This window comes from Oreochromis niloticus, linkage group LG7 (genome assembly GCF_001858045.2).
Source record: "Oreochromis niloticus isolate F11D_XX linkage group LG7, O_niloticus_UMD_NMBU, whole genome shotgun sequence".
NCBI lineage: Eukaryota > Metazoa > Chordata > Actinopteri > Cichliformes > Cichlidae > Oreochromis > Oreochromis niloticus.
In genome coordinates, this window is record NC_031972.2 from 45360654 (window position 1) to 45375311 (window position 14658).

At 39.5% G+C, this 14658-nt stretch overlaps 2 protein-coding genes across 2 annotated transcripts; both read left to right on the forward strand.

The window, feature by feature from the left end:
* The first annotated feature begins 375 nt into the window (after window positions 1-375).
* On the forward strand, window positions 376-4192 carry LOC112841614 (interferon-induced transmembrane protein 1). Its single transcript, XM_019361808.2, has 3 exons — window positions 376-588; window positions 1406-1635; window positions 2159-4192. The coding sequence occupies exons 1-3, from the start codon at window positions 507-509 to the stop codon at window positions 2312-2314; spliced, it is 468 nt and encodes a 155-aa protein (XP_019217353.1). The 5' UTR covers window positions 376-506; the 3' UTR covers window positions 2315-4192.
* Window positions 4193-6816: 2624 nt separating this feature from the next.
* LOC112841701 (interferon-induced transmembrane protein 1-like) lies at window positions 6817-10715 on the forward strand. Its single transcript, XM_025908555.1, has 3 exons — window positions 6817-7130; window positions 7946-8175; window positions 8690-10715. Exons 1-3 carry the CDS (start codon window positions 7049-7051, stop codon window positions 8819-8821), a joined length of 444 nt encoding a protein of 147 aa, XP_025764340.1. The 5' UTR covers window positions 6817-7048; the 3' UTR covers window positions 8822-10715.
* Window positions 10716-14658: the final 3943 nt, after the last annotated feature.

The following is a 14658-nucleotide window of genomic DNA, read 5'->3' on the forward strand; positions in this document are numbered from 1 at the left end:
GTCTTGACTTTGCTTGCCTTTTTTGCATATCCATTTTGTCATGGGCTCAAATTCTTTTCCCTATACTGTTTTTCATATAACATCTACTGGCTGGATTGTTGCCTACATCTGGTGAGAATTTCATGTCAATACCACCTTTCAAAATATATTTACTTAGAAAATTGGTGAAAAAGTGTTCAATATGTAAATATGTAAGAAAAATTGTGTATGTTTCTGTTCTGTGTCCTGTGTACTGTTTGTTTGTATATGTGTCTTTTTGGCTGCTGTTACAACCAAATTTCCCCTTGTGGCACAATTAAAGGATTATTCTATTCTATTCTAATATTTACTTTTATTAAACTTCCTTGTTTTGATCATGTGAATGACGCAAATACTTGAACCCAGCACAGCACTGCACAAATGTGAAACTAACCACCAACGTCTGCTTTCAACTCCTGTATACTGGGAACTTGGCTGTTAATGGAATTTGAGTACGGACCTCACATAATCACAGACGACTGAGTCCAATGACTGACATGTTTCGTGATACTGGAACTGAAGATAGGGTTGTTTTTGTAGAGTCTGAGGAGAGGGACGATGAACTTCAAAGTAGGAAAACTTTTTAATTTCCATTTCGTTTTGTGTCTGTGTAACTGTGTGTGTGTGTGTGTGTGTGTCAAGTGTGTGTGTGTGTGTGTGACAATGCTGTCTGTTTTTATGAGGCTGTTGCATAATGGGGGAATCTTTTTCTTGAAGTTTCTCTGCCATATATTGAAGTTGTGACATAAGAATCTTTATGTTTCTCTTTGGTTGTAATTGGTGTAATTGGTTGTGCAGTATTGGTAAGGTTAGTACAGTTTTCAGAAGAAGACATCTGCATTTGTTCTGTGCTCACTTACAGAAAAGCAATCAAGATAGTAAATGTAGGCTTCAGAATTGGGGGAGGGGTGGTAGGTGATGTTTATGTGCTCAAGCCCACTGACACTCAGCATATTCATCCAGCATGTCAGACCTATCAAAAATGGCTTCATGTAAAAAGCAGAAGAGAGATTTTATAACTGTGCTTAAACAAATGTTTGATGTCACTGCATGCTAACTTAGTTTGTGTCACCAACTGTGAGTACAAAATCCTCAGAAAATCATGTGTTCTGTCCCAAAACATGTTTCATATTCATATCATTTACATTATTTATTTATATTTATTCATTTATTCATTCAGTGAATTCATAATTCAAATATTTAAAAAAAATCAGTTGCGAGGACACAGCAACCTTTTGGAAATACCTGGGCCCCAAAGACAGAGCTGTAACTGTTCAGTTTCTAGTAGAGCCAACTGCTTTAACTCTCTCACTGTCTAAAGACTTCAAAAATGAAATCATCAGTGTCAGTAACTCTTTTCAACATCTTTCCTCTCTCCAAACTGCAGCTGAGCTCAGACCAGTGACAGCAATGAAACCTCCAGCTTACGTTCCAGTGCAGGTGAGGGCCTATGATGGGCCCTCTGGACAGCCTGGAGGATCTGTATTGGTTCAGCACACCACTGTGAACGTCATCACTGAGCCTCCAAAGGACCATTTTATCTGGTCCCTCCTCTGCTTTCTCTACTCATACCCTTGGTGTTGTCTTGGACTTGCAGCTCTCATTTATTCTATCAAGGTGTGTTTGTGTGTGAATATATACCTGCCTGCCTACCATATCTTAATATACATTGATTTACCATATAAATCAAGCTACATGATCATGGCATCAAAAACAACAAACACCAAAATTGAAGTGCAAAAGTGTGTTCTAACACTTTCCAAGGAAAACTCAGTCCTAACTAAGACCACTGCAAGAGTCATAAGGACAGTTTGGGCTGAAGCACAACAATGTACATGGCACAGTAAAGATAAAAATAGAGATAAAATGATTTAATGAAAGAAATATCTTAAATATGTTATACAATTTACATTATTTTCTACACCGATAGTAACAAGGAAACTATATGGGCACAAAAAAACCAAAAACCAAAAAAAAGGCAACTGGGATTATTATTATAATTGTTTGCACTTACTAAAAACAGGAAGCTTAAGTTTTCCAGAAAATGAAACTTAGGCTACGCTTAACATTTTCAGTTTCAGTTTACATTGGGATAAAGATGATTACACTATTTACAATCTATATGTTTCTGTCCTTCTAGGCCAGAGACCGGAAGGTGGCCGGAGATCTGGAGGGTGCACGACGTCATGGGCTCACTGCCCGTGGGCTTAACATTGCCGCCACATTCGTGTTTGCCATTGGATTTGTGATTGTAATTATTACAATCAGTTCTGTGACTGCAAATCTATCTGCTTAGGCTCACAGAGAACCGTTTACACCGGGATTAAGTTAGTTGCTTCTTTGACTTGTTATTAAGCCTCATATTCTGTACAAGGAAAACACAGCTTCAGACCCACTGTTTAATTTCAGAAATAGGGGTGTGTTCTAATAGTTCATTTTGCTTAGTCTCTCAGTTAGGAACTGTGGCGGTCATAATAAAAGCTGTTCCAATTATCCAAATACTAAGGAAAGGTGCTTCGGTGCTTCTTTTATTGCTTCCTTTAGCATAGGGTACACTGGAGCATCCTTTATAAAAAGGGAGGAGAAAAAGTGTCCCATAATTCATTGCAACAGACCATTTGGCCGTTCATGAAACAATGCATATAATAAACAAAGTTGCGCAGATCATGTAAGTGTGGTTGGCCACCAGTGGTTCTCCAAATGATCCTGTCTCCAAATCTTAGAGAAAATTGTTTATTGCCAATTGATGGATTTTTTAAAACGACAATGGTATCTTAGAGGTGTCCCAATCAGGTTTTAAAAACCTCCATAGCACTGAGTCAGCACTCTTATAGGTTTTTAATGATATCTTTCTTACCTGTAATTCTGGTAATCATGTTGTCCTCGTCCTCCTTGACCTAACAGCTGCTTTTGACACTGTAGACCACAACATTTTACTGTCTCGCTTACACCATCTTGCAAGGCATTCATGGTACTGCTTTGAATTGGTTTAGGTCTTATCTTTCTGACAGAACTTTTAGTGTTAACTTTTTAGGATTTGAGTCCTTTTCTGCCGCTTTTCAGTTAGGGGTCCTGCAGGGCTCAATTTTAGGGTCTTTGCTTTTTTCATTATATTTACAACTCTTGGGAACCATCCTCAGAAGGCATGGAATATCCTTCCACTGTTACGCCGGTGACTGCCAGATTTATCTCCCTCTGAAGCAGAAAGATGCGTTCTCTATTAAACCGCTTCTAGCATGTCTAGAAGATATTAAATCTTGGATGTCCCTAAACTTTTTAAGATGTAATTCAAGCAAAACTGAGGTGACTGTGTTTGGTCCTATCGGACCACTATTGATTTGGGACCCCTGGCAGAGTATTTTAAACCTGTTATTACTAACCTGGGTTTTAAGATGGACAGTAATTTTAAATTGAACACTCAAATTAGGGCTACTGTCAAGTACAGTTTTTATCATTTAAGGCGCTTGGCAAAGGTAAGACCTATTTTATCCAGGCCGCATTTTGAAACAGTAATCCATGCTTTTATTTCATCTCCTTTAGATCACTCTAATGCACTGTATTTTGGAGTTAGTCAGCTTCTTCTCTCTCATCTGCAGGTGGTTCAAAAGGCTGTTGCACTACTTTTAACAGAACTCTCAAAAGAGAGCACATAACTCCCATCTTCGCTTCACTCCATTGGCTGCCTGTATATCTTAGAGTTCATTGTAAAATTTGAATATTTGTTTTTAAATGTTTAAACAGTCTTGCCCCACCTTACCTCTCTGAGCTTCTTCATCCTTAATCACCCCTTGGGTTTCCTAATCTCTGGAACAATCTGCCCCAGCACATTAGAGAGGCCCCTTCATTGTCCACTTTTAAAACATGTCTTAAAACCAATATTTACTCGTTGGCATATGACACAGTATGACCCTGATTTTGTTGTTTTAGTGTAATCTAATGTGCTGATTTTATTGTCTTTAATCCAGTTCTAATTATCATTTTATACTATTTTATTTTTGCTATTTGTGCTAATTTTATTATTTTAAAATTAATTCTAATCATCATTTTACATGTGACTTCTTGCTTATCTTTATTCATTGTATCATTTTTGGCATGTCAAATGTACATCACTTTGTTTTCAGCTGGGAGCTGTTCCGAAAGTGATATATTAATAAATTTCTTGCTTGCTTACGTTCTTCCCTCCACTTAAATTTAATAGTAACTGATGGCCAGGGGATGTCAGCATTTGGGTTGTATAAATATTATGACACAATTTTTCCTTTGGGAAGGTACCATCTGTGCAGTCTGCAATTCTGTTGAAGAAAGATGTTGAATCTATTTAAATATTGTAGAAAAATAATTGATTTCTGTGCATTTCTTTTTTACAGGTACATTAAATTAAAGTTGATTACGTCATCACGAGGCGGAGGGTGGGGGGTGGTTCCCTATTTTTTTTTGCAGGGAGTTGGCAACCCTATTAGTTAGGTTGTTTAATATTTCTGCTAAGTACTCTTTCAAATACCAGAATAGGGAGGATGGAGTAGGTTTAAGTTTATTAGACTGATCAGTATTGCTGAACTATGAAATATTTTGGGTGCAGTGTATTTTTTGCATACAGGTATAACAGAATAGCTTCAGTGTTTTGTTTTTTAAAACTTGAGTATGAACTTATACAAAATGCAGCAAGATATTAAAAACAGTTTTATTGATTAAAAAATACACTATATCGGATTCATATCGGTATCGGCAGATATCCAAATTTATGATATCGGTATCGGACATAAAAAAGTGGTATCGTACCATCTCTACCTTAAACCACAGTATTTAGAATAGAATAGAATAGAATAGCTTTTTATTGTCACTGTTACAAGAACAGTGAAAGGCAGTTTGGCATTTCTCCATGTGTGTGAAGTACACAATAGCGTAAGTATTTACACAATAACAGACAAATTTACATTTACACAAGAAAGATATGTACAAGTTATACATACACCTGCAAACATACACGCACATACATACCTATATGTATATATACATATTTGCATCCGTACATGCATACACACACATATTTCCACATACACGCTTACATCTATATACATACACATACATGCCATCTAACTAGCAGGTGCACTGAGAGGTCCAGTGTGATCAGTGATATTGCACATTGAGTGTGTGTGGGGGGGTGATATTGCACATTGAGTGGGGGTGTGGGGGTGGGGGGGTGCTGTTGGAACTATACTAAATAATGTTATAATAAATACAGTTTAAAGTGGTAAAGGTGTTGGTTGCATTGAAGTATAAACAGAAATACGATTTATAAATAAGGTGTAATGTCCATGAGTGTTGGCAGTGCAGTTATCCTCCAATCAGGGTGGAGGCAGGGCATGTTTGACAGCCTGTGGGTAAAAACTTCTGTTGAGTCTGTTTGTCTTTGACCTGATGGACCTGTAGCATTTACCAGAGGGAAGGGGTGAAAAAAGTGAGTGTCCAGGGTGTGAGGGGTCTTTGATGATGATGCTGGCTTTCTGCTGAAGTCTGCCAGTATAGATGTCTCTGAGGGGGGTTAGTGAAGTGCCGATTGCCCGCTCTGCTGCCCTCACCACCCGCTGCAGTTTCCTCTTGTCCTCCGCGGTGCCGCAGTTGAACCAGAGTGTGCAGCAGTAAAGGTGCAGGTCTCCATGACTCCGGCCATACAGGTGCAGTGGGCGGCTTCAACCTTCCCTGTGATGCTCACAATGACCCATGGCTGCAATGCTGGTTCATTCAGTCTTTGAGAGTGCAGTACCTGAAACATACAAAGACAAATTTAATTTAAAGACAAGGACTTTAATGAGCCAAGGCCGACAAAATCTCAATATTTTGAAGATTAGTACAAAGGAAAAGTATAATACAATTAATGATATTAAAAATGAAGGTATAACTCAATATAGACATGCAGAAATGGGAGAAAATTTATTGATAGTTAAAAATATTCAAGATCATTGCTGAGGGATGTGGTGTGGCTCATCTCCCTCGGGCGTCTCCTGGTAAATTGTGATGAAGATGAGACCCTTGAGCATCTCTTGTGGGACTGCTATAGGACTATCGAGATAAGAAGGAGAATGAGGGAAACTGGTTACGAGGTCTTTTGTCTCTTTCTCCACTGTAAGAGGTAGCAAGGGAGTGTAAAACTTTCTTTGGGTGGGGAAAATCAAAGGTGTGAAACCTTTGTGTACTGCTTTTTGTTCCTGTAAGTGGTATTTAACTGAGAGCCATGCTAGGCTCAGGGAGGGACTCTGCTGATCGTCTGCCCCGCGATGATGCATTCCCTCACCAAGCTCGGTTTCTGTTCTTGTTTTGATTAAAGAATGTTAGCTGCCGCTCACCGCTTGTCTGGAGGCTTTATTAAATGGAAAACTTCCACAACACATCTCATCTGGTCTCATCTGACCAGATTATATTCTCAGAGTATTTCACAGATTTGTCTAAATGTTTTTCAGCAAAGCTTAAAAGTTCTTAAACTCTTCTGATATTTCTTTTCACTCCTCTGTGTCCTGACCTCCAGTGTCTTGACTTTGCTTGCCTTTTTTGCATATCCATTTTGTCATGGGCTCAAATTCTTTTCCCTATACTGTTTTTCATATAACATCTACTGGCTGGATTGTTGCCTACATCTGGTGAGAATTTCATGTCAATACCACCTTTCAAAATATATTTACTTAGAAAATTGGTGAAAAAGTGTTCAATATGTAAATATGTAAGAAAAATTGTGTATGTTTCTGTTCTGTGTCCTGTGTACTGTTTGTTTGTATATGTGTCTTTTTGGCTGCTGTTACAACCAAATTTCCCCTTGTGGCACAATTAAAGGATTATTCTATTCTATTCTAATATTTACTTTTATTAAACTTCCTTGTTTTGATTATGTGAATGACGCAAATACCATAACCCAGCACAGCACTGCACAAATGTGAAACTAACCACCAACGTCTGCTTTCAACTCCTGTATACTGGGAACTTGGCTGTTAATGGAATTTGAGTACGGACCTCACATAATCACAGACGACTGAGTCCAATGACTGACATGTTTCGTGATACTGGAACTGAAGATAGGGTTGCTTTTGAAGAGTCTGAGGAGAGGGACGATGAACTTCAAAGTAGGAAAACTTTTTAATTTCCATTTCGTTTTGTGTCTGTGTAACTGTGTGTGTGTGTGTGTGTGTGTGTGTGTGTGTGTGTGTGTGACAATGCTGTCTGTTTTTATGAGGCTGTTGCATAATGGGGGAATCTTTTTCTTGAAGTTTCTCTGCCATATATTGATGTTGTGACATAAGAATCTTTATGTTTCTCTTTGGTTGTAATTGGTGTAATTGGTTGTGCAGTATTGGTAAGGTTAGTAGAGTTTTCAGAAGAAGACATCTGCATTTGTTCTGTGCTCACTTACAGAAAAGCAATCAAGATAGTAAATGTAGGCTTCAGAATTGGGGAAGGGGTGGTAGGTGATGTTTATGTGCTCAAGCCCACTGACACTCAGCATATTCATCCAGCATGTCAGACCTATCAAAAATGGCTTCATGTAAAAAGCAGAAGAGAGATTTTATAACTGTGCTTAAACAAATGTTTGATGTCACTGCATGCTAACTTAGTTTGTGTCACCAACTGTGAGTACAAAATCCTCAGAAAATCGTGTGTTCTGTCCCAAAACATGTTTCATATTCATATCATTTACATTATTTATTTATATTTATTCATTTATTCATTCAGTGAATTCATAATTCAAATATTTAAAAAAAAATCAGTTGCGAGGACACAGCAACCTTTTGGAAATACCTGGGCCCCAAAGACAGAGCTGTAACTGTTCAGTTTCTAGTAGAGCCAACTGCTTTAACTCTCTCACTGCCTAAAGACTTCAAAAATGAAATCATCAGTGTCAGTAACTCTTTTCAACATCTTTCCTCTCTCCAAACTGCAGCTGAGCTCAGACCAGTGACAGCAATGAAACCTCCAGCATACGTTCCAGTGCAGGTGAGGGCCTATGATGGGCCCTCTGGACAGCCTGGAGGATCTGTATTGGTTCAGCACACCACTGTGAACGTCATCACTGAGCCTCCAAAGGACCATTTTATCTGGTCCCTCCTCTGCTTTCTCTACTCACACCCTTGGTGTTGTCTTGGACTTGCAGCTCTCATTTATTCTATCAAGGTGTGTTTGTGTGTGAATATATACCTGCCTGCCTACCATATCTTAATATACATTGATTTACCATATAAATCAAGCTACATGATCATGGCATCAAAAACAACAAACACCAAAATTGAAGTGCAAAAGTGTGTTCTAACACTTTCCAAGGAAAACTCAGTCCTAACTAAGACCACTGCAAGAGTCATAAGGACAATTTGGGCTGAAGCACAACAATGTACATGGCACAGTAAAGATAAAAATAGAGATAAAATGATTTAATGAAAGAAATATCTTAAATATGTAATACAATTTACATTATTTTCTACTCCGATAGTAACAAGGAAACTATATGGGCACAACAAAACAAAAAAAGGCAACTGGGATTATTATTATAATTGTTTGCGCTTACGAAAAACAGGAAGCTTAAGTTTTCCAGAAAATGAAACTTAGGCTACGCTTAACATTTTCAGTTTCAGTTTACATTGGGATAAAGATGATTACACTATTTACAATCTATATGTTTCTGTCCTTCTAGGCCAGAGACCGGAAGGTGGCCGGAGATCTGGAGGGTGCACGACGTCATGGGCTCACTGCCCGTGGGCTTAACATTGCCGCCACATTCCTGTTTGCCATTGGATTTGTGATTGTAATTATTAGAGTTCTGTGACTGCAAATCTATCTGCTTAGGCTCACAGAGAACCGTTTACACCGGGATTAAGTTAGTTGCTTCTTTGACTTGTTATTAAGCCTCATATTCTGTACAAGGAAAACACAGCTTCAGACCCACTGTTTAATTTCAGAAATAGGGGTGTGTTCTAATAGTTCGTTTTGCTTAGTCTCTCAGTTAGGAACTGTGGCGGTCATAATAAAAGCTGTTCCAATTATCCAAATACTAAGGAAAGGTGCTTCAGTGCTTCTTTTATTGCTTCCTTTAGCATAGGGTACACTGGAGCATCCTTTATAAAAAGGGAGGAGAAAAAGTGTCCCATAATTCATTGCAACAGACCATTTGGCTGTTCATGAAACAATGCATATAATAAACAAAGTTGCGCAGATCATGTAAATGTGGTCGGCCACCAGTGGTTCTCCAAATGATCCTGTCTCCAAATCTTAGAGAAAATTGTTTATTGCCAATTGATGGATTTTTTAAAACGACAATGGTATCTTAGAGGTGTCCCAATCAGGTTTTAAAAACCTCTATAGCACTGAGTCAGCACTCTTATAGGTTTTTAATGATATCTTTCTTACCTGTAATTCTGGTAATCATGTTGTCCTCGTCCTCCTTGACCTAACAGCTGCTTTTGACACTGTAGACCACAACATTTTACTGTCTCGCTTACACCATCTTGCAAGGCATTCATGGTACTGCTTTGAATTGGTTTAGGTCTTATCTTTCTGACAGAACTTTTAGTGTTAACTTTTTAGGATTTGAGTCCTTTTCTGCCGCTTTTCAGTTAGGGGTCCTGCAGGGCTCAATTTTAGGGTCTTTGCTTTTTTCATTATATTTACAACTCTTGGGAACCATCCTCAGAAGGCATGGAATATCCTTCCACTGTTACGCCGGTGACTGCCAGATTTATCTCCCTCTGAAGCAGAAAGATGCGTTCTCTATTAAACCGCTTCTAGCATGTCTAGAAGATATTAAATCTTGGATGTCCCTAAACTTTTTAAGATGTAATTCAAGCAAAACTGAGGTGACTGTGTTTGGTCCTATCGGACCACTATTGATTTGGGACCCCTGGCAGAGTATTTTAAACCTGTTATTACTAACCTGGGTTTTAAGATGGACAGTAATTTTAAATTGAACACTCAAATTAGGGCTACTGTCAAGTACAGTTTTTATCATTTAAGGCGCTTGGCAAAGGTAAGACCTATTTTATCCAGGCCGCATTTTGAAACAGTAATCCATGCTTTTATTTCATCTCCTTTAGATCACTCTAATGCACTGTATTTTGGAGTTAGTCAGTTTCTTCTCTCTCATCTGCAGGTGGTTCAAAAGGCTGTTGCACTACTTTTAACAGAACTCTCAAAAGAGAGCACATAACTCCCATCTTCGCTTCACTCCATTGGCTGCCTGTATATCTTAGAGTTCTTTGTAAAATTTGAATATTTGTTTTTAAATGTTTAAACAGTCTTGCCCCACCTTACCTCTCTGAGCTTCTTCGTCCTTAATCACCCCTTGGGTTTCCTAATCTCTGGAACAATCTGCCCCAGCACATTAGAGAGGCCCCTTCATTGTCCACTTTTAAAACATGTCTTAAAACCAATATTTACTCGTTGGCATATGACACAGTATGACCCTGATTTTGTTGTTTTAGTGTAATCTAATGTGCTGATTTTATTGTCTTTAATCCAGTTCTAATTATCATTTTATACTATTTTATTTTTGCTATTTGTGCTGATTTTATTATTTTAAAATTAATTCTAATCATCATTTTACATGTGACTTCTTGCTTATCTTTATTCATTGTATCATTTTTGGCATGTCAAATGTACATCACTTTGTTTTCAGCTGGGAGCTGTTCCGAAAGTGATATATTAATAAATTTCTTCCTTGCTTACGTTCTTCCTTCCACTTAAATTTAATAGTAACTGATGGCCAGGGGATGTCAGCATTTGGGTTGTATAAATATTATGACACAATTTTTCCTTTGGGAAGGTACCATCTGTGCAGTCTGCAATTCTGTTGAAGAAAGATGTTGAATCTATTTAAATATTGTAGAAAAATAATTGATTTCTGTGCATTTCTTTTTTACAGGTACATTAAATTAAAGTTGATTACGTCATCACGAGGCGGAGGGTGGGGGGTGGTTCCCTATTTTTTTTTGCAGGGAGTTGGCAACCCTATTAGTTAGGTTGTTTAATATTTCTGCTAAGTACTCTTTCAAATACCAGAATAGGGAGGATGGAGTAGGTTTAAGTTTATTAGACTAATCAGTATTGCTGAACTATGAAATATTTTGGGTGCAGTGTATTTTTTGCATACAGGTATAACAGAATAGCTTCAGTGTTTTGTTTTTTAAAACTTGAGTATGAACTTATACAAAATGCAGCAAGATATTAAAAACAGTTTTATTGATTAAAAAATACACTATATCGGATTCATATCGGTATCAGCAGATATCCAAATTTATGATATCGGTATCGGACATAAAAAAGTGGTATCGTACCATCTCTACCTTAAACCACAGTATTTAGAATAGAATAGAATAGAATAGCTTTTTATTGTCACTGTTACAAGAACAGTGAAAGGCAGTTTGGCATCTCTCCATGTGTGTGAAGTACACAATAGCGTAAGTATTTACACAATAACAGACAAATTTACATTTACACAAGAAAGATATGTACAAGTTATACATACACCTGCAAACATACACGCACATACATAATACATACATATATGTATATATACATATATGCATCCGTACATACATACACACACATATTTCCACATACACGCTTACATCTATATACATACACATACATGCCATCTAACTAGCAGGTGCATTGAGAGGTCCAGTGTGATCAGTGATATTGCACATTGAGTGTGTGGGGGGGGATGATATTGCACATTGAGTGGGGGGGGGGGGGTGCTGTTGGAACTATACTAAATAATGTTATAATAAATACAGTTTAAAGAGGTAAAGGTGTTGGTTGCATTGAAGTATAAACAGAAATACGATTTATAAATAAGGTGTAATGTCCATGAGTGTTGGCAGTGCAGTTATCCTCCAATCAGGGTGGAGGCAGGGCATGTTTGACAGCCTGTGGGTAAAAACTTTTGTTGAGTCTGTTTGTCTTTGACCTGATGGACCTGTAGCATTTACCAGAGGGAAGGGGGTGAAAAAGTGAGTGTCCAGGGTGTGAGGGGTCTTTGATGATGATGCTGGCTTTCTGCTGAAGTCTGCCAGTATAGATGTCTCTGAGGGGGGTTAGTGAAGTGCCGATTGCCCGCTCTGCTGCCCTCACCACCCGCTGCAGTTTCCTCTTGTCCTCCGCGGTGCCGCAGTTGAACCAGAGTGTGCAGCAGTAAGTCAGAAGGCTCTCAATGGTGGAGCGGTAGAAGTTTACTAGCAGTCTTTGGGGTAATTGGGCCTGACGTAGTTTCCCGAGGAAGTACAGCCTTTGTTGTGCTTTCAAAATAGAATGGCCCTAGACCGTTGGCCGAAAAAGGAAGTTTGTGTGCCATGTTTGGTGACATGTGTTGTACTTTTATTCCCAACAACACTGCTCCGGACGGCTCTGTAACCAGGGCTCTGGAGGGTCTGAAAACTTTATCCAAAACTATGCATGAACATTCGGGGGTTAATAACGCACTGGAGAACTGGATGACCTCTGTCTTTGGGCAATGGAAAGGTGTGTTTATGTCTGCCATGTTTTCTCTTGTTACTTTCATAGGAATATTGGTTATAGGTTGTTGTCTCATCCCTTTGGCCAGACGAGTGCTGGTGAAACTGGTAGAGAGGGCTATGGATTCGGGGCCAGCTGGTTTAACTAGCACGGGGTCTATGATGCCGTTGCGGGAGGTGGCTGAGTGGCCTGAGGAGTGAGACAATAAGAGGGGTGTTGGCCTTCTTCAAAGGCCAAAGAGGAGGAGTGTGGAGATTAGAAAATTATTTTGCTGTTACTATTCATGTTGCATTAGTTATCATTTCATCAAAGCATCTATTGAAGCTGTTGATGCTACATTAAAGTCTGTATTTCAGGTGTTATCATAATCACACAGTTATATACATTTGCATTGTTGTGCTTATTAAAGACTTGAAGCTCGGTCAATTAATTGATGGTCGGAAGCTTCAGCGGTGCGAGGTCCGACTGATCTATTGAGTAAAGTGACCTTGAGTTATGAAAGTACTGCATACATGCTTACAATACACCACATAGTATATAGGAATTCAGTAACCTGCGGCGTTGGAGTCTGCCTGGCAACAGATGACTCAGAGTCTCTGCTTGTCGAGTGAGGCCATGCACTGAGGTCAAAGCACACATAGTTTGCCTGCACACATACACAGTATCTAGACTTGTTTTGCTTGAAACTGCAAAGTTGTTTTACCTGCATACGTGACAGTTAATTCCAAAGTAAAGGACATTAAGTGAAATAACAGGACGCATCGGGTGGAGGAACAGAGGAAGGAAAGGTTATTTTTGAATGTGTCCAAGGTTGGGATTACTGGAACTGATGCATGTTATCTATCTGCTTTGACGCATGATGTCCATCATCAATGTTATATTATAAATAAAACTGCTGATGTATTGTTCGGGGGAGATCGATGCTGATTGTGTGACGGTGCTCATCTTCCCCACACGTGTGTTTAATAAAATCATTGTTTTGACACACTGGGACTTTGCAGTCGTCTGTCTCTTCCTCAAATCCGAATCAGGACACTACCTGGTGGGAGATGTTTGTGGACCAGGTAAGGTCGGCCGAGATGTGGACTCCGAGGAACTTAAAGCTTTCTACCCTTTCTACCTCCTCCCCATCAATGTAGAGCGTAGAGTGCTCAGAACGCTTTGTTCTTCTGAAGTCGATTACCATCTCCTTGGTCTTGGCTGTGTTCAGATGCAGGTTGTTGTTGTCACACTATTGCTTCAGATGCTGAACCTCCTCTCTGTAGGCTGAATCATCGTTGTTGTCGATCAGTCCTATGACAGTGGTGTCATCAGCAAATTTTATAATGGTGTTACTGGTGTGGATTGGTGAACAGTCATGGGTGAAAAGTGAGTATAAGAGGGGACTGAGGACACACCCCTGTGGGACACCCACATTCAGAATGAGGGTGGAGGAGGTGTTCTCTCCCATTCTTACGTTCTGGGGTCTGTTGCTCAGGAAGTCCAGTATCCAGCTGCACAGTGAGCTGCTGAGTCCTAAGTTGCTTAGTTTATTAACCAGTTTGTGGGGTTGAACTGTATTGAAGGCAGAGCTGAAGTCCACAAACAGCATTCTCACATAGGTGTTACTACAGTCCAGGTGTGTGAGGGCTGTGTGAAGAGCTGTTATTATGGCGTCCTCTGTCGACCTGTTTGCCCTGTATGCAAACTGGTGTGGATCGAGGTTTGCAGGGATGGCAGCTTTAATGTGGGACATGATGAGCTGTTCGAAACATTTGGCAATTATGGGTGTTAAAGCAACTGGACAATAGTCATTCAAGCAGCTCACTGTGTTCTTCTTGGGCACTGGAACGATGGTGGCTGACTTAAGGCAGGATGGTACTACAGACTGTAGCAGTGAGAGGTTGAAGATGGTGGTGAAAACCTCTGCTAGTTGGTCTGCACATGCTTTAAGCACTCTACCGGCTACACCGTCAGGACCAGCTGCTTTCCTCGCGTTGACTCTGCGCAGTGTGGCTCTGACCTGGTGCTGCTCCAGCTGGATGGGAGCGTCGTCCCTCTCTGTAATGGCAGGATGGGTGATGGTGTCCCTGTTTTCTTGGTCAAAGCGGGCGAAGAAATGGTTTAAGGTGTCAGGTAAGGTGATGTCTGGGGAGTTGGTTTGTGTGCAACTGT